This window comes from Ammospiza nelsoni, chromosome 14, assembly GCF_027579445.1.
Source record: "Ammospiza nelsoni isolate bAmmNel1 chromosome 14, bAmmNel1.pri, whole genome shotgun sequence".
NCBI lineage: Eukaryota > Metazoa > Chordata > Aves > Passeriformes > Passerellidae > Ammospiza > Ammospiza nelsoni.
Window position 1 is genome coordinate 19,093,974 of NC_080646.1, and position 18,961 is coordinate 19,112,934.

Here is an 18,961-nt window from a genome sequence, read left to right on the forward strand (position 1 = left end):
GTTCACAGCCTTCATGAATAAAGTTGAGAGCAATGATGGCAGAAAATATCACATTGTGAGATTTTAAAGCAGGTTTCTTTAGAAAACCAGATCTAGGACAAAAGGGATAAGCTTCTCCTTCCTCCAGCGGCCCCCATGAAGATCAGCATCTCATTTTCCTCAAGCCTGAGCTAATATGCTGTTATTAACCATGTACAGCTATAAATAGATGGGAAAATTAAGTCACCAGAACAGACAAACATTAGGCTCATTACAAAGTCTTTAGAATGGAATATCCTTAAAATTATGTTGATTATGCCATTGAAATGTTGATTATGCTATTGAAAAGAAAACTAAAATGATATGGTTTTGTATTGTATTTTAACCATTTTTCTACAGCATCTGCATTATTAGGGGTAGCATAAATAAAGTCAGAGTTAATAGGAAAACAAATGAGCCCCCAATCTCATTGCAAAACAGTAGCAAAAATTACAAAAGACAAACCACTTTCTTTTCAAGCACCTCTAATTTTCTACCTTATAATGAGCAAACCAATATGAGTAAGTTACTGCACTGAGCCATGGAAAGCACAATAAGAATCTCAGTGAAAGTCAGCTGCTGCTCACTGTCACAAAGAGCCCTACACAACTTAGAAGTCCCTCCAAGAGCAACTCTACTGATAAAGGAGCACTCCATGTATGTATTTTATACCAGATTAGATTAGGAGTCTACAGGAAGTCTTCTAAACCTGCTTGTGAGTGACTCCACTCCTTCATATTTCCTTCTACTAGGTTAAAACCCCCGGAGACAGGGCAGGACACTGTAGGAATATGTTTGATATATAGTTGGATTAAATAACAACCTAATATATCAAACATATCACACAGAGTCCTGCAGAAAAAGGCATCCAGGTTTGATTCATCTTGGGTTAAAAAAAAACAAAGGACCAACTGCTGAAAGCTGCCAGCAGGGAACTCTTCCTGACTACAGGACACCCATGTGTGGAGGCAGAGGCCTGCACAGAAGCTTGGAGAGCAGACAGAACAGGGGAGGGACAGCAATGCTCTCTCCTTTGTACCCCATCTACCATACCTTTTTACTTAAAAGTGGGTTTTGCCCAGTATTAGCATGAAGATTTTGCTAGACCAAATAGTTTTCTTCTTCAGAAAATTACTAGTTTTGGGGGTTATTTTACAGGAAGTAGCATGTTTGCATAACAGAAGGAATGTGTGTCTGCATTGCAATACAACTGACTCTCCAAATGGAAAACTGAAAAAATAAGAGTCCACATTCAGGAAAAATAATTGTACTTAAAGGAAACATGACAGCCAACTCCTGCTTAATAGACCATAAAGATCTCAGTGCTTCTCAGATAATTTCTCACTTTGAACACTGCAAGGAGAATACTGAACAGGTTTTGTGTTACAGACAGTAGTAACAACAACTGCTCAGGAGAGTCCTCTGAGCTCAGAAGACACACAGATATTTACAGAGTGTCAGTGGGGCTGTGGACTAGTGCACTAAGCATGTTGGGAGCACATTCACCTGCAGCCAAACAGCCAGGATTTAAACAAACAAAATAAACACTGCAATAAAGCACAGGCAGCAGTTACCAGCACTGTGTCTCATTAGAAATTGTCCTCTGGGATAAGATGATTCCCAGCAGCAGAAAATAAAGATGTCTCATGCTATTTGTGTCAGTTTAAGACATCAGGGGGTTATGATAGGTGCAAAAATATGAAGAGGAAACGAGGAAAAGAAGAAATAAAAGAAAATGAATCCAAAAGTAAAAAAAAAAAAAAATGGTGAAACAAATGAGAAGAAACCCTACCTTCAGCTATTTGTGGTTTTTTTAGAGCTAAAAGACAAACTGGAACACAAAGATCAAAATTTCATGCTGAAATCAAATTACTCCCATTCACTGCACTAATAAAACAACTTCAGAAAAAACAGAGAATCAGCCACCAAGCAGTAATGATGAAGATGATGGATTTCCTGCAGGTAGACATTCTAAAATTACCAACTGAGGACTCTGCAAGTTCACTTGATGATGATTGCTGCTAACCAAAGCAGGATTTTGTCTAGCTAGTCTGTTCCATTGTAGAAAATAACTCCTATTCCTGCCTTTCACAGACTGAGCACAAGACAAAGCAGCCCTTCCCTGGTCTAAGCATTCCTACTCAACACCCTGGGTGTTGTCAAAGATGGCTTTAGGGAGACACAGGCTGCTCACCACAGGAAATCCTGCTCTGGGAGGATACAATCTGCAAGTCTGCAGCAGAAAAAGTGCTGTTTGAGCCACTCTGCCATCTTCCTGTAGCTTTTGATGTGGATTATAATCCTTATTGTGAAAGAGATTAAACATCTGAAAAGGATGCAAAGGCTGCTGAAATCCCAAATCAAACAAACAGCTGGATATGAATTTTAGTTTCAGAAAATGACAAACCAACCAGTAAGTCACAAGGAGACTGGATACTCAAATTAACATGTTAAATGATGAGCAGGTGTGAGAACTGGGAAATTCACTGGGAGATTACAATGACCCTGGAGGGGCTTAGATGTTGGCAGGAAACTGCTCCATGGTTCCCAGGCAACACACACGCGCTATTGTGCAGTGACTGCATAGAAAAGGTGATGGAGGACTTCTCCACTCCTCACACTCAGCCTGTGGAATCTCATTAGAAAGGACCATTTTTCTTTATAAACAAAATGGATGTACTTGTTAAAAAATGCAGACAAAGAGCTTTCTTTTTTTCATGAGCTAATTTATTCCTATCACTGAACAGGGAGTGGGGGCTGAGAGGTCCTCAAAGGCTGAAGCTTCCAAGAACTATTTCATCTGATGCTCCTAAATAACAAAATACTACCCTGCACCAATGGAATCATCCAACACTGAATGAATGGTCTTGAGGCTCTGCTTTTTAGAAAGATTTCTCATTAGCTTTACTTTGAAAACAGATTTGCACCTACAAAGCAGCATAAAGAGGAAAATAGACACATAGTCCTTTCCTGACATCAATTACACACCCAAATATGTTTTTAATTTTAAAAAGATACAGCACAGTAATTTCTACTAAAACCTGCCTGTTAACACCAGGCAAAAGGTAGCAATTCTCTGGGACCCACCAGTTTCATATATTCCCTCTGTACTGCATGTGAAAACAGTTGGCTTAATTTTATTATATCCTCAGAGACACATTTGAAAGGACCTTGGCAACATGCAACACTACTTGATATCATAATGAACTGGAATTTAATTTCCTTCAGGAAAATGACATAGAAATGATCATACAATGTATCTATACTGAAACAGCTACTCTCTAAGCAGGGCAGAAAATGCTGGTTTTAGCCTTAGAAAATCCTGCAGGTCCTTTGCATTCTCTTGAATCCCAACTGTGTTACTGCTGCTTTCTCCTGCTACATCCCACAAATTCAGATATGAACAAAGGGGCTTCAAAAGAAAGCAAGTAAGGATGACTACACAGCAGTAAAATGTTTGGAAACAGAAAAGTAAACATTCAACAGTAATGATGCCATAACTTACAAGCATTTCTAACATTTGGCTCCTCTTCCTTTGCTTGCTTATGGCTGGTGCTTGACTCACTCCCTGAAAAGCACCTTTTTACCCTCTGCCCTCAGGGGTAAGTGCCATCCAGAGTAGGTGGCACTTAATTCATGGCACTAAAATTCGTGCAAGGTTTGATTTTCTACACCATTATTGTGGCCAGTAGCAAATACACACCAAACTATGGGCAGTGTGCATCCTCTGCCTTGTTAACCTCAAACAAACAGTGGGGATGGACACTCACCTTGGGCTTGGCTCTTGGTTTCAGCTGCTCTAACTTCTTTGCTGCAGCCTCAATTGATGCTGCAGCCCCTAATAGCTCTGTCTCTGCAATGACTGTTGGGTCTTCTGGATCCACCCACTCTGTCCCTGAAATTAATGGAGATGGAGACAATAACTTCAGTGTCACTGTGAGCTGCCACTCAAACAGGGGGAATTGCAATCACACCTCAAGTGTCCAGAATGTACACCACAGAAGGCTAATTTTAGTGCCATAATACCATGAAGCCAGTGGTTTATGTCACAGAGAAAACTGTAAAGCAGAGGGGGAAGAAATATTTAGTAGCATTATTTTTTCATGACAGTAACTTATTTAATAATTGTGTAAGCAAAGAAGCTTCAAAAAGGGATGCTGTCCATACTGGGAACAAAACCAGCTGTCACTCAACTTGTGTTTATCAGAGATCTTACTCAGATGGTTGCCAACTTGACCAAGCCATGGGTACATTGAGAAGTCTGACACAGAGGTAGAGAGAACAGGCTGCAGCCAGCACAGCCACCCCAGCACACTCTGCAGTCCCCCTGCTCTGCCCTGGCATCTGTGCACTGGCAGTGCCTGGGGATGAAGTTGGCACTGCCTGAAGGAAGCACACTTCTGGCAGTGTGTGTCTAACAGTGATGTAGAAAAGGCCAAAGCAGTTTCTGTACCACATCTGAAGGGTAATTTTTTTTTTTTGCGGTTGACTTTTTGGCATTTCTATTTTCTCAAAGAATTTTTGTAGATCGACAAAATGAATACTTGGCTGGAAGTGGTTTCAGATTTTTTGAAGCTGTCAGTGCATTATTATTTTTGATTTCCGAACACCATTCTCTGAATTACAAGATTCAGAAAGCATCCATATTCTGGATTGAGGGAAACAATGAATCAGCCAGAAGAAGTTCATAACCTCCAAGGACATGGTCTAAAACCCATTTCTCAGCTCAAATGCTGTACAGAATGACAATGCTCTATATTAAATCCTAATACTGGCAGATAAACAGGGTAAAAAAAAAGGCAGCAAGTATAAATGCAGTCAACCCCAAATTTGTAAAACGTACTAGTTGCTCTTCAAAAAAAGGCATTTCACAAAGGTTAAAACATTTACATGCTTTATTGTGTACCTATAAATGAAAATGAGGAAAGAAAATTGTGAATGGCTAAAACACATTTTACTTCCCACAAAAAAAGCTTCTAAAGAGAATAAAGACATCCTCTACAGGCAGCAAGTGAAAAAGAAATAAGAAGTGTTTTTTTATTTTAGTGAATATGAATTAAAATGCAAAAGTAGCCAGAAATTAATAAATGTGTCCAAAGATGAGAATAATATAAATATCTTTAAAAAGCACTTAGGGAATAGAAGAAGTTTGATATCAGCTTGCCTTAATAGCAAATGAAAACAGAAATTTTGAAATATATGAGGATGCAGCAAGAATTCAATAAAGCTACTTGAGCAGGGAAATAGCATCATGTAGATAACTGTTCTGTGAAAAAGAGTAACTCTATTAAGAGATAAGGAGGGAAGCAGGAGAAAAAAAATGGATTCCCATATATGAAAATTGCTTATAGTTCAGATTCATTTGCAAGGATCAGGTACTGATAACAGCAGGAAATAACTGAGGAGAGCCTGCAGTGTCTGTGACACAGAACATCAGACCATGATTTCTGCAGTAATGAGCACACCACACTGGGAGCCTGCTCCCAACTCACCCTTCATTGCTTCTGCTGACTGGATAAGCTCTGTGACAGCACCTGCAACCCGCTTGGAGAAAGAGGCCAGCTGATGCTTTAGCTCTGGAGTTGCTTTTTGCAGAATCTAGAGAAAGAGAATGCACATTATTAAGGATTCCAGGATGCTGGAGGATTCCCAAGGCACTCTAGTGCAATATTTATTTTGTATAGCAATTGTCTGAAGCCCAGTGAGAGAACTGTAACTGTCAGGAGGGACTAGGAGCAGAGGCTTGCACTACAGTGCTGGATGCACACCAGGAAAGTGGCACTGCCTTGCACAGCTCCAGACTTCCCTCACCTCAGCATGGACCAACACTGGCCAGGATGGAGCACATGGATCTGCAGGAGGTCAGGTCACTCTGGATTCTCACTAATACTTACCAGTTTTATTATGATGTGCAGAATTCAGCTGGAATTAGCGTGTTCCTGGCCCTACCCCCAGCTAGGTGATTAATGCAATAGTGCTTTGAGCAAACAAGTCACTTTGTGCCACGTGCCCAATGCAACATTACCCAATTAATACACTGGCTTGAGAAATTTTAGATATTGCATCTGACAACTCTTGTACCTAACAAATATCATTTCCAAAGAAGGATGGCTGCCCTGTAAGCATCCCTAGCCTGAGCACTGAGGGTATAACTGAATTTACTGACAGCTGTATCACAGGGTGCCAGATGGACCAATTGGAGATTCCTCATCCCACATGATCTGCATTTCTGGAGGTTATAAATTAATGAGATTGCAGACCTAGGGGTTCTAAACCACCAGAGGCAGCCAACACTGGGGTAGGGACAGGGTGGGTATGAGGGGGCAGAACTTGCTTGTGGCTTCAGGGTTAAAAGGCTTAAGGTAGAAAAGGCCTGTTACTTCAATAAAATGGAACATGCCTTTCTTACCTTAAGCCTCTTGACTTTGCAGAGAGACAGAAATAAAATGAGCAAAAGTGTTTGGTCTGTTCTGGCACTCAGTTTGAAACACATAGTGCTGGCCTTCTAGGGGTCAAATCTGAAAAATTCCCCACAGTCCTCTAAACTAAAAATGGATCAGACATCTAATGCTAAATCACTTACTGCAATACAGCTCTAAAAATTCCACTAGCAAGTTCCAATTCTTTTATAAAACTATTTTAACTGCTAGTGACAAGCACAACTGTGACTGGACTTTTACTTTATATATAAATTTCAGCAAGTTGATGCAAATAATTACACATGCTCTGTTCTCAGCAGAAAAAACTGATTTGGGTTTGCTAATGTGCAGTTATGGCTGCAAATTTCAGTTTCACAGACTTTAATATGTCAGCTGAGAGCCACCTAAAAGAAACTGCTGGTCATCCATGAAGCTGATTGCTGATTTAAGTCTTCTCATAAACATTAGTTCAAACACATTTTATTGCTTCCTACAAAAGTAATAGCATCAGAAGAACAAGTATTATGGGATAACTAATATATCATGGGATAACTAATATATTATGGGATAATTATGTATGGTCAAGCAAAGCCCACTGACAGCAGGGTTCATGAGTTTGCATTTGAGTGTAGAAGTTTTATGCAGAGCTTTGGGGGTGCCATGTCTGATGTGTTGGAGGGTTCTTTGTGAGGCAGTGCTGGCTGGGGATTTTGGGATGGCTTGGAGTAGGTGTGGCTGTGAGAGTAACAGTAACACTGATGTAACAGTGCCTTAATGAAGATTGTGTAACCTCTTCAGTCTGGGGCACAGCCCTGTGCCTAACATGTCTGGTGTTTACTGTGGGCTTAAAAGAATGCTGAAATGTCTTAGTTTACTTCCTTTGTCACAACCTTTTTTAGGTTCAGATCCAGATTGCCTCCAATCTGATCCAGAATGCAGCTCCATTTAGGTACTCCAGTATTCCTCCTGTCTCACAGAGCTGAAATATAGAGTTTCCTTTAGCTTTCTATGGCAACAAAACTGCATAACCTTGTGACAAACTGACAAAAATGTGTCACTAGCAGTCACTGTAGAAAGAGGGCAGGGAGATAACTCTCTTTGGAAGCAATCCAGTGCGTGCATGCAGATGAGTCCTCACCAGGAGAACGTGCTCCAGGAGCTCCAGGTATCCCAGGGTACATTCTGTTCCGAAGCGCAGGGCTCTCTCCCGAACTTCTTCACTCACATCTGGGTGGTAGGATGCTTGCTGAGGAGGCAAAACAACATCAGCATCCAAAAGGATCACACAAGAGAAGATCAGCACAGCACAGAGATGGGGGAAAGAGAAGGGAGGAGATTTTTTTTTGCACTGTGCAAATGACATTTGAGCTCAAGGGCCAGCCATTTCTGTTGTAAGCAAACGGTGCTGGAAAAGCAGCAGAGCTGCAGTTCTGCAAGGGCTCATTAATGCTGTTAGCTTGACAGAGATTTAACACAGCAACAGCAGGGCTGGAACCATCTGCTAAAATACAGAAAGAAGCTGCAGCAGAGTCAGGTCTTTGTAAGGATTTCCACTGAGTGTCACGTCTGGCCCAACTAATTCAACCATTTTATTTTCAATGAAAAGTGAAACCTGCAGCCTCTTCAAGCCTTGTACTTTCTCCAATAAACTTCTAGGGAACTTTTTTATTGAGCAGAAGTACCACTTGTTGCCAAGGGGAAGTTCCCAAAACACACAGCATTTCCTCTCACAGAACAGCTCCTTCCATTCCTGCTTCTCTTATCTCCCGCTGGGACGGGGATTATCTCACAGCTCACTTATTCTGCAAACCCGCAGCATGCCGAGCAGGGCGGCGCTGGTCTCTGGGCTCCCTCTGCAGGGGAGCTGGGGATGAGCAGAGCACGGAAACCGCAGGAGCCACCTCCCCTCCTCATCCCCACACCCTGGCCGAGGGGATGGAGATCACAGAATCACAGAATCACAGAAGTTCAAGACTGGAAGAGACCTATAAGATCATCAAGTCCAGCCGACGTTCTAACTGTTCAACTAGATCATGGCAGCAAGTGCCACATCCAGTCTTTTTTTGAATTCTTCAAGGGATGATGACTCCACCACCTCACTGGGTAAATGATTCCAGTATCTGACCACTAACAGTACTGAATTTCCTCATCCTCAGCATGCTTCAAACGAGCTGCCGAAGCCCACAAAGTTCAGAACAGTTTTGGAATTTTCAAACAGGGCAAAGGGCCTCTAAGTGTTTCTTATGCATGCATTGTAAAGAATCCTAAAATGTCTCTTCTGCATTTAAATATTACTGTAACACAGGGAATTAGAGGAAGCATCTGTAGGAGGGAAATAGGAGGGAAATTCCTTCTATGTTTTGCATACATAGCCAAGACTGGTATCAGAATATTTTGGGAGTATTTTTAAGGTTCAGTATAAATTTTGTGTACTTCACAGCAGGCTAAAGAGGTGACAGAAATCATTTTAGGAAATCATTTTCATAATCCAAAAACATCCAAACACACATCTCACTATACCAGTTGGGACTTGCAACAGAAATGTTCTCCCCACCGGCCCTGGGCAGAAGGGCTGAAAACTGAAAAGTGTCTGAAGAAGCAGAACACACACTTGTTTCCTCATGCTGAAGCTTCCTTCACCATCAGCCCTCCTTTTCTCTCCACATGCCAGCACTACCTGCCTGTGGTCCAACTCCCAGCCCACCAGCAGCCCTGGTGCCTCAGGGAGGGAGGTGTGTGAGGGAGCTCCCCCTGAGCCATTTTTCCCTGGCTGAGCCCCAGCTGGGCTGTGTCTGCTCCCAGGGCCTGTGCTCCAGCCTGGCTCTGCTCAGCTGCCTCCAGTGCTGAGAAAAGGTGAGAAGTTGTTTCCCTCCATCCACTGCCTCTGGAATGAGCTCAGTGATTGCTCACTTCCATTGCTTCCTATGGGTTTGATAGGCCTTTCATATCTGCTTCCTCTCCAACAGCAACCACTCCATACAGTGATACTGTGCACAGGTTAATTATGGCATTATTTTATACAAACACATAATAAAAAAAACCAGAAATTGTTAGCTTAGGGCCTGCTCTAACATTCAAAAAATGTAATTACAGCATTTCCACTGACTTTAATGAGAGTTGTCTCAGTACATCCCACAATAAGCATCCTTATTGTGTTTTGAAATGGCATCTCCTCATAACAACTGAATTAGTAATGAGCACTGTAAATTCATCTACAGCACAGGCATCTACATAACTGTTAATCCTGACTCCTTCTACTACTTGCCTTAGGCAAGAGGCAATTAAATAGAGCTTACATTCAAATTCCTGACACTGGGGAGGTCAGAGCTATGTTCTGTACAATTCTACCACAGATCATATACATGCACTTTTGTCTTGGCCCAAAGAACATAAAATCTGATAACCTATCAGTGCTATTTCTACAAAGTACCTTAATATCACTATAAAACCCCTCCAGTGTTTGTCAAATACCACAAAACCCAAGTCCCATTGCATCACACAGCTTTTACAGTGTAGTAGGGCTAAGAGTGCTGGTTCCTATCCCTAAAATTCAAGGAATGTGGCTTATCATGGAAATGCCACATCCAGTAATCAATTTGTAGAATTAATGGCATAAGATTTCTAAGACTCTGAGCAAAATTCATAGAAACGAAGTTTTCTAAATCAAGTCTGGTTAAAAATCTGCATTTAAAATCTTTGTTAAATGATACAGCTATTTTCTCATACATTTTAGATAAATGCACAAAAATTAGTATTCTTGGAGACTTTTATTCTTGTTTGTCCAATAAATGGTCTTGGTGTTAAGAAAGTAGACTAGATCTCAGGCCTTGGCACTGTGTAATTACAGCAAGTAAAATAATTCCCAGCCCTTTTCCTTCTGTAGGATCCTTTCTTTGTGAAAGCAATTCCCTGGGAGATCACAAAGGCTTTTCCAGCATCCCAGACCTCCACTGTTCCATTTACAGGAAGCTTCATACTGTCAGCCACTTACAGTGCACAAACCATTCAAAATCATTAAATTAACTGGGAGCAAATGTAGACATAAAAACATTTAAAAATGAATGTTCATAAATAGATATTCAAAAGAAATTTTGGTTCCGGGTTCAATTCAAACGTGTTGAGTATTTGAAGACTCTGAGAATTCCTTTTTAGTAAAGCAAAAACCTAGTTTTTCTAGTATTTGTCAATCCATAGAGTCAGAGAAAGAAAAACTAGCTTTAGTCCAAAGGGTAGGTCCTTTAAAATGTAGTGGGCTGTGCATGCATGGAAGTGTTTTATAACATTACTAAAACCAGAGGATTCTGTTCCTGAGAATTTGCTGCCTGTTTGGAAAGATAAATCAAAATCTGAAGCATGCAAAGTGGTTAGACACTAAAAAACCTGCTACAAAGCTAAGTCAATATAAAAAGTTTCATTCAATGGTTTTGTATAAAGGCAGTTCTAAAGCAGAACTTGCACTTTTGAAAGAGGATCATATTTAAAACAAAATAACCCTTCTGTTTGGGCAGTATTAGGCTAAAAATCACTCTGGGACTGATGTAGGCAGTTAGGATTTGACCAGATACTGAAAATCAGACACCACACAGAGCACCATTATTTCACTGTCACCTTCCATAAATGGAAAGGCAAAAGTAAATAACTGTGATTTACAGGCAAAGGCAGTTTGCTACTACGATCACTACTGAAAATCAAATAGAATGAGATCTTCATAATCCCATTTTTTAATTATTTATGCCTAGAAATTTTATCATCAGAACAAGGCCAAATGGCTTAAGAGTCATTTATGTAGCATACAGTGTAGAAAATAGAGCTACAGCTATTTTTATAAAAATTTGCAATAAAAATTGCACACATTTTTGAAAAGAACAAAAGAAATTGAGCAAACCCACAGACTTAGGGGGAAAAGAATTAAAGACAGATCAGAGTGATTTCTTTCACCAATCCTTTCACTGTTCTAGGAACCCTGAAATTATATTTGTGACCACAGGAATATTTGTATATTCTACTACTTGCACAAATTGTTTGTCTCCTGACTGGAAACCAGGAAATTTCAAAAAATTCACAAAAAACCCTTCCTGAAAGAGCTTTCCTTAAAATTACCTTAACTTTCTCATACGAAAAGCAGAAAACTGAACAAAATACACAACGTTCTATGGATTTAGAGGCACAAACACAAGAAGAGCAGTGTCAGCAAGGAAGGGAATGTTTACCTTACAGGCTGTCAGCATGTCAGACACTGCCTTGCGGCTCAGGTTTGCTGTGGCAATCACATCCTCCTGCCTGCACGAGTTCCCAGCTGCCACAGCTTTGGCAGTTGCCATGGTGATGCCTTTCGTCATCCGGATGGATTCCTCAGGTGATGATGTCTTCTCTGGAACCTCACTGGACTGAAACACCTAAAAATGAAAGCAGAGGGAAAGACTGATAGCCAAGTCAGAGCAGAACAACCACGAGAGAGACAGCAAAAGGAAGCAGCCTTTGAACAGCAGGAAATGAGAAACATATTTGGAGAACTTGGATATCATTGCTGCTTGTCATGGGCCTGGATCTGATAAGCCTGCTCACCTACAGACACCACGGAGGAACAATAAGCTGAGGGAAGGAGACAATAAAAAAGGTTAACCCTTTAATCTCATCTGCATTTAACTACCCACAAAACAGTTACAGGCAGCTGTTCAGAGCCTTACCAGGTGAAAATGAAAGGCACAGTAATATTATGAAAGGAACAGTAATTCCTTTCATTATATTCTTTCTGCTCCTTTCATTATATTCTTTTCTCATCCTGACTGCTGTTTAGCCTGGTCTGATGACATAAGGAGATCCTTCCCCTGCAGAGGCTGGACCCTACCCAGTGCTTGTTGATAGCACAGAGCAGTGGAGACTGAGAACATCACCACTAAAATATTCAAATGTGTCTTAAAAAAGCAGAGGTGGAGCGTTGTCTCTGAGGCTATATTTAGTCTCCCTTAGAAACCTGAAGATAGAATTTTGCAGGGTGAATAATGTGAAAATAGTTCAAATTACCTGACAATACACAAATTATGGAATACTGGAACTGTGGGAAGGTGTAGGTAACAAGAGCTGCACAACCTTAATTTGATCACATGTTTTCTTCTCCCAAGCTTTAGTCTGTATTTGCTTGCCTTTCTTTTAATGTACACCCTTTATTTGCCTGCCATTATTTTACTGTGCAGGGGCAATTTGGAGTGCACAATTAATCAGGAGATTTCTTGACCACACACAGTGCAACCTAAGCAGGCCAGTGGTTTCAGAATGCAAATGTCTGGACACAGTGAGCCTGGTCCATCCTGTGCTCCTGGTAAATCAGTTTTTCACTTCTCTCCAGAAACAGAAGCAATGTTAAAAAATGAATTCTAGTTGTACATGCAAAGACATCCCTCAGTGTTGCTCAGAGTCAGCCCCTGGAATTCCAGATCAAGCCTGACACATTTTCTTGAGTACCTGTGTGCCACCCTCTGTTCTCCCCAGGAATGAGATGACAACACCACAAGCAGAGGTCCAGCCCTCAGCAATGCTGACAAAAGCAAGAGGAACACTTCAAACAGGTACCAACCAAACTGAGAATGATGTGATAACCCAGTGACAGATCTGAGCAGGGTTTAGCTCAGAGTTACAGGATGGGATGTAACAGCCAGGCCTTCATGAGGATACACAACAGTAACTGGTGAGATAATGTACAGAACATGCCTGATCAGGAACCACATCAGGAGGTCTCATGACTGCCATATGAATTCCCAATGACTATAAACAGATATTTAAAAAGAAAATATTTTAAAATAAATTTCCTCATTACAACAGCTTTGCTCACACAGTAAAAAGTGGATGTTTGATGGAGAGCATTTGACAAGACAAAATGGTGCCACAGTGCAGTTATGGTGTAAGAATTGCTAATCCACTGCCTATATAACAAAGCATTTCCTGCTGAAGACTGTATCTACAGGGCTTTTTAAAACAAAAATGGACTGTAACTAGAGGAAGGAAAAAATCAGGCTTCTTCACAATCATGCAGGTATTAATTTATGTCATTCATGATTATGCTAGCAAAGAAAAAACCCTAAATATACTTTATGTCTTAAGAGGAAGGAAAACAATTGTCATGGTATAACACTTCATTTGAGAGAGAATTCCACACTGCCATTAATTCCTGCTTACACAGGATATTCACAGCAGGCCATGTATCACAGGTGCAATCATTCCATAATAAGGGAAAAATAGAAACAAGTTTGAACTGCAGACACAGATGAGAGTGATGTTGAGGAGACACTACCAAAGCCAGGATGAAAAAAAAGTGAACAGCATCAGATCAGAAAACAATATCTGTACTGAAAGCTGAAGGTCTAATGATAAAACAAGCAATTGCTCCCAGCTTTGTGTAAGGACACACTTGCAAAAACCACTACAACAATTCAGTTCTGTACCGTGAGCTCCTGTTTGATGTACTCAATTGTGGCCTCAAGGGCTCTTGTCCCTCGAGTGGCTTCATCTTCTACTGCTTTAACAGTCTTCAAGAGGGATGTGACATTTGTTACCATCACCTGAAGAGGAGAAGCAAAGCAAAAAAATAACATGTGAATCCTTCCTCCTGTGTTCAGGGTATGAGGCAAGGCAAGCTGGGAAGCATTGTCAATTCTAATAGGACCTAAGAGATTTCATGAATTCTACTTGTTACAGGACTAAATACCAACTCTTGTGTTGGCCATGATACCATGATAATTAAACAAATAAAGGTGTTTTCAGGCAATTAGAAAATGCTGACATCAAAATTCCACATGTTTATCAAATGTGATTGCACAGACACTTGCAAATAAAATTAACACTAAGGTTTTACCTTGGCAGCACCTTTCAGCTGGTACATGGATGGATCATCTGCTGGTTTGCTGGCAGCTCCTTTGGTGGCACTAATGAGATCAGAAAGGGCTTTTGCAACATCCTTGATAGCATTGATCAGAACAACCTAAGGAATGAGAAACAGCCATAAGGCTCAGGCAATAAAGCATGAAGGTGTGATTTTTAGACCACAGCTAAAAGAAATCTGTGTCTTTTTCAAACATCTGCAATTTGCTTGCCTGCCTCCATTTTACTGAGATCCAAACAAGAAACTGAAGAAATATTAGGGATTATCCACATAAAAAAGTTGTAGAGTTAATTGAAAAACAAGACACATATAGCTGGAGAATGGCAAGAGTTTGTCAGCCTACACAAATAATACACAGCACAGTCCAGACATAAGCTGGATAAAGCAGCTTTAAAGCCCTGCAAGCTCTTCAGAACAAAACTGGGATGAGCCAGAGATCCAATGACAGGTCAGTAAAAATGAGCCAATACTTGCCAGAAGCATCCCAGCTGGAACACAGCAGTGAAATAAAAGCAGAAGGATTACACAAAGGCCTGACTCGTTCCAATCAATGCTTGAGCCTTTTGACTGTATTCTAAACAAGTGATATCTGAGTAAACCCAGAAAACTTCCAGAGGAGATGAACCATATTGTGTTTCCTAAAAGCATTAAATCACACAAAGTTCTACCAAATGAAAACTGTTCTCTGTAAGAGTATCAGAAAATCTTAAAACTTCTCACCTGTGTTTCAGGATCATCAGATCCCAAGCTCGCTGCTCCCAATTTTACTACCTCAGCAAGTTGTGTGATGGTGTTAGCTGATGACTGAGCTGCTTGGGCCAGTTTGTCCTGACTTGAGGCAGCACCAGAAACCAACAATTTTGTGTCTTCAACTAAAGCTTTTGCTGTTTTCAGGATATTTTCCCTGTAGCAAAAGAAGAGGAAGCAGAGAGGCAGTGGAAAATGAGAAGAGGGGAAAAAATGTGTTTTCCAGAGTTATGGTGACTAACATGAAAGAGCTGATCTAAATCATCATACCAATGTCCCTTCATAACATAACACAACACAGGTCAAAGGTGTAAGTTAAAAGAAAACAAAACCAAAAGCAACTATGAAAACAGCAGCAGAGCATTTGGGGCAAATGCAGGGCAGTGTAATAAAATGAGCCCGTCTTGAAAAGAAAGAGATTGGGCAGTAGCATGGGAGATCATTGTATTTGAATACTAAAATAAAATATGGCCATGCTGTGAGAGAAGTACCAGCTGACGAACATCCATAATAATGAGCATATTGTAAGAAAAACTGAAGTAGTCACAGGTGAGGGAGGTAGAAGGAAGAATGGCAGCATGAACAGAGAGTGTGTCCTGGTCAGGGTTCCCCACCCCCTCCCACCCGTATCCGTGTTTTGACATGTCAGGACAACAAAGCCAAAGCAACATTTAGGTAAAAGAAGAAATAATTTTGAGTATGTAGTTCACAAACAAGTCACATTCCAGGTTTCCTATTCCTCCTCTCACTCCCCTGCCTCATTCAGTTTCATTCACAGGAATCCAAAAAGGTAAAAATTTATCTCCATGTCCCAGTCTCTTCTGCCAGTTCCACTGTTCCCCTGGGCACACACTCTTCCATCTTTTCCAGCAACACTGACCTGTGATCTGCAAATGATTCATTGTTCTCAGCATTAAGGGTTCCAGCAGTAGCAAACATGATAGTGGTGTCCAGATCTGCAATTATCCCAGACACAGCACTGGCTGCAGTGATACAGGCTTGTGTGCCTTTGTTCCCTGCTTGGAGGGCAGATAAAACCAAGGAGACCTAGAAGAGCACAAAGAAACAATTGAAAGAAAGTTGGTCCTGTGAATCATTACTACTCTCTTTATCAGCTTTAACTTAATTACTAGGTACTGTCTAACTCTGTCTAAATTTGGAATTGTCACTGCTCCTGGGATCCATCATGAAACTGGTACAGCTGAGAGCACATTCACACAGGCTGAACCAATGGTGTTTGGTGAGATGTGAAAACTCCTGGCACCAACTCTCAATGTTCATGTCCAATAAAAGGAGAGAGATGCCATCAAAAGGGTTCAACAAAACTACCCGGGACATTTATTTGAAGGGGATGTTTCCAAGGAACAAGAAGCCCCAGAGTTTGAAGATGCAGTTCGAGGCAGTTCTGTCCTAAAAGGGGAGGACATTGCTGCATGAAACCACATGTCACTGACCAACCTCACAGTAACTGTGACCTGGGAGTGCCCCGTAAGGCACAAGAGCCATCTCACATCTTAGGAGATTGTTTGGACCAATCTCCCTCTGATAGGAGATTGAAGTTTTATTGCAAGGCCTGAGGAAGGACTATCATGGGCTAATCCAGCACAGGAACACTGAATGCTTGAAAGAGAAGCAAGACCTTTGGGTAATTCAGACACTGTTGTACTACAGTGCAAAGCTAAAAGAAACACTTTCCTGAATCCAGTTTGACTGGTTTACTCCCAGTGGGAGCTGGGTAGACAAATACCAGGGGGTAACAAGGAAAGCCAGCTCACCTTTTCTGTGACAGCACGAGCACATTCTATCAACTCCCTTTTGGTGTAGCTGTCTGTAGGGCATATCTGGAGAGCTCCAGCTTTTTGTACAAGAAATATACACCCATGGCCAAGCTCCTGCACCCGAGTCCTGATCTGGAACCCAATCTAGATGGCAAAGAAGGCACAGGGAAAAAGGAAGAAAGCAAATAAATAAATGTCATGCTGGTACACAGTGTCAACAGAAATGGAAACACTGTCTCTCTGGTGAATATCAATATTTTGCCCACCACTATAACTTCTCCAAAGATCAGAAAAAAAGCACAGATGTAATTGCATCTACACATGAAGCACAACCCTATAAAGGCTCCCTCATGAAACAGGGCAGGAATGACTCAGAAAGAGAAGGGTAAGGAGGTAACTGAGTCAAAGGGACATAATTCAACCATGTGCAACTTCACATTTAAACAATGCACTGTCCAGAACTGCCCTGTCAGCATGAGCTGTACTCAAGGTATGTTCAGCAGGTAAAAGCACATGGTAGTGTTCACTGCTGAAACTGGGTCAAAAAGTAGGTAAGTATGTGATTCTTTTTGCTTGGTTTTGAACCTTGCACAGTCTTCACTCTCCAGAATCAATCACATCCATGTGGAGCACTGAAATGGGGAAAATCCTGCTATTACTTCTGATTTATTAATAATCCTACATCCTAATATGTGCAGTCCCTCTTCTGAAACATAGCTGTAGTCCCTGCATGTATGCCCTCATTCCAGGGTGATTTGGGATTAATCCATGAGCAGGAATCACAGCCATTAGTATCACAAATGGAATTATTTTAACCTCAGGCACAAAGTAACATGCAGAAATCGTAATTCAATTTAACAATATTGGGCCAAGTGCAATTGCTTTTCATGTAGCTGCTGAGCACAAAACACTTAAGTCTATCAGCAGGATGTGTAAGCACAAAGTCAAAAACTCTTGAAAAGACTTTTATGTAGATAATCTGATACATCTGGAGAAGGTGAGATACCCTCTACCCCATCTTGACAAAGTTTGTCTATGCTCCAGTAAGAAGAGAGGGGTGAAAGGGCTGTGCAGCTGTGCTCAGAGAAGATGCAGCAACTCCCAAACAGGTTAATGCAACTGAGGTGAACAGCCCATCCTCCTCATGTAGCATGAGGCAAGTAAGATACTTGTCCCACATCACATTCCAGCTCTGAGCTATGGAGGATGTCGTTCAGCAAAAGACACTTGTGCCCCATGTGATTAAAGTGTGAAGAATCTCACTTTTAGGATAGCAAGTTATACTTAAAATCACTTACAGGCAAGATTAAAAAAAATATAAATATTTGTAACTTGTCAAAACATGCAAGATTGAAGGAAAGCCACATAGTAACAAGTGAAGAGTTTTAAGAGTTTTCATTGTATTTACAAGTTGCCTGTGGGTGAAAGCCCCAAGTAATTTAGGAGGTTCTGTTGTTGTCTATGGAATTATCCACTTTTATCCTGAGCTGTTTCTTTCTAAAGCCAGACAGAGCTTTTGACAACAGGTTTCTGTTTTTTTGACTGGGCAATTCTTATAACAAGGCTTGTCACCTTTACTGTGCTCTTCACAGTAAAAGAACACCCTTGTTAACACCACCATGTAGAGGGAATAAAGAGGTCTAAGGGCTGCAGACCTCCTCAGGTTCTGCCGTAGCTGCAGCCATTCGGCCCTGCAGAGCCAAATGCCCATAGTCATTGGTCATTTGCGATGCCAGTCCTCCCAGCTCCTCCGGGTTAGTAACCGACTTAGTCATCTGCAAAGAGAACACAGGCAAGAGAAACAGAAAATGGACAGGCGTGAGGATAACTTGTTAATACACCCCAGTTAGAAGCACACTCATCTGTTTGGCCACGCTGATAAAATGGGGTAATCCGCTTGCCATGGAATGGACGTGTCCTCCAGCAAGAATTCCAGAGGAAACTCAAGCAAACATGCTTTATTAGAGTCATGGCAACTGGGCAGGTGCTGCAGACACCGAGGAATCCAAGAGCAGCAGTTAGAGCCAATACTTCACTCTTTGACACACAGGGGGCCATTGGCCAGGTACAACTATTCAGACTGGGAAGGAAAGTGGGGTTTGTGTGTCACAGCCATCTCATTT

The 18,961-nt window shown here is 41.2% G+C and overlaps 1 protein-coding gene across 2 annotated transcripts in view; it reads right to left on the reverse strand.

Annotated features, from left to right (window-relative positions):
- TLN2 (talin 2) overlaps positions 1-18,961 on the reverse strand; it is a 147,078-nt gene that overhangs the window by 11,576 nt on the left and 116,541 nt on the right. For both annotated transcript variants that reach the window (XM_059481927.1, XM_059481928.1), the window contains exons 44-53: positions 18,494-18,613; positions 16,836-16,982; positions 15,941-16,107; positions 15,034-15,217; positions 14,287-14,412; positions 13,877-13,993; positions 11,648-11,833; positions 7,576-7,683; positions 5,511-5,616; positions 3,789-3,913 (exon numbers count right to left, since the gene is read on the reverse strand). In XM_059481927.1, the coding sequence (XP_059337910.1) occupies positions 3,789-3,913; positions 5,511-5,616; positions 7,576-7,683; positions 11,648-11,833; positions 13,877-13,993; positions 14,287-14,412; positions 15,034-15,217; positions 15,941-16,107; positions 16,836-16,982; positions 18,494-18,613 (1,386 nt within the window). The remainder of the gene's footprint in view (positions 1-3,788; positions 3,914-5,510; positions 5,617-7,575; positions 7,684-11,647; positions 11,834-13,876; positions 13,994-14,286; positions 14,413-15,033; positions 15,218-15,940; positions 16,108-16,835; positions 16,983-18,493; positions 18,614-18,961) is intronic.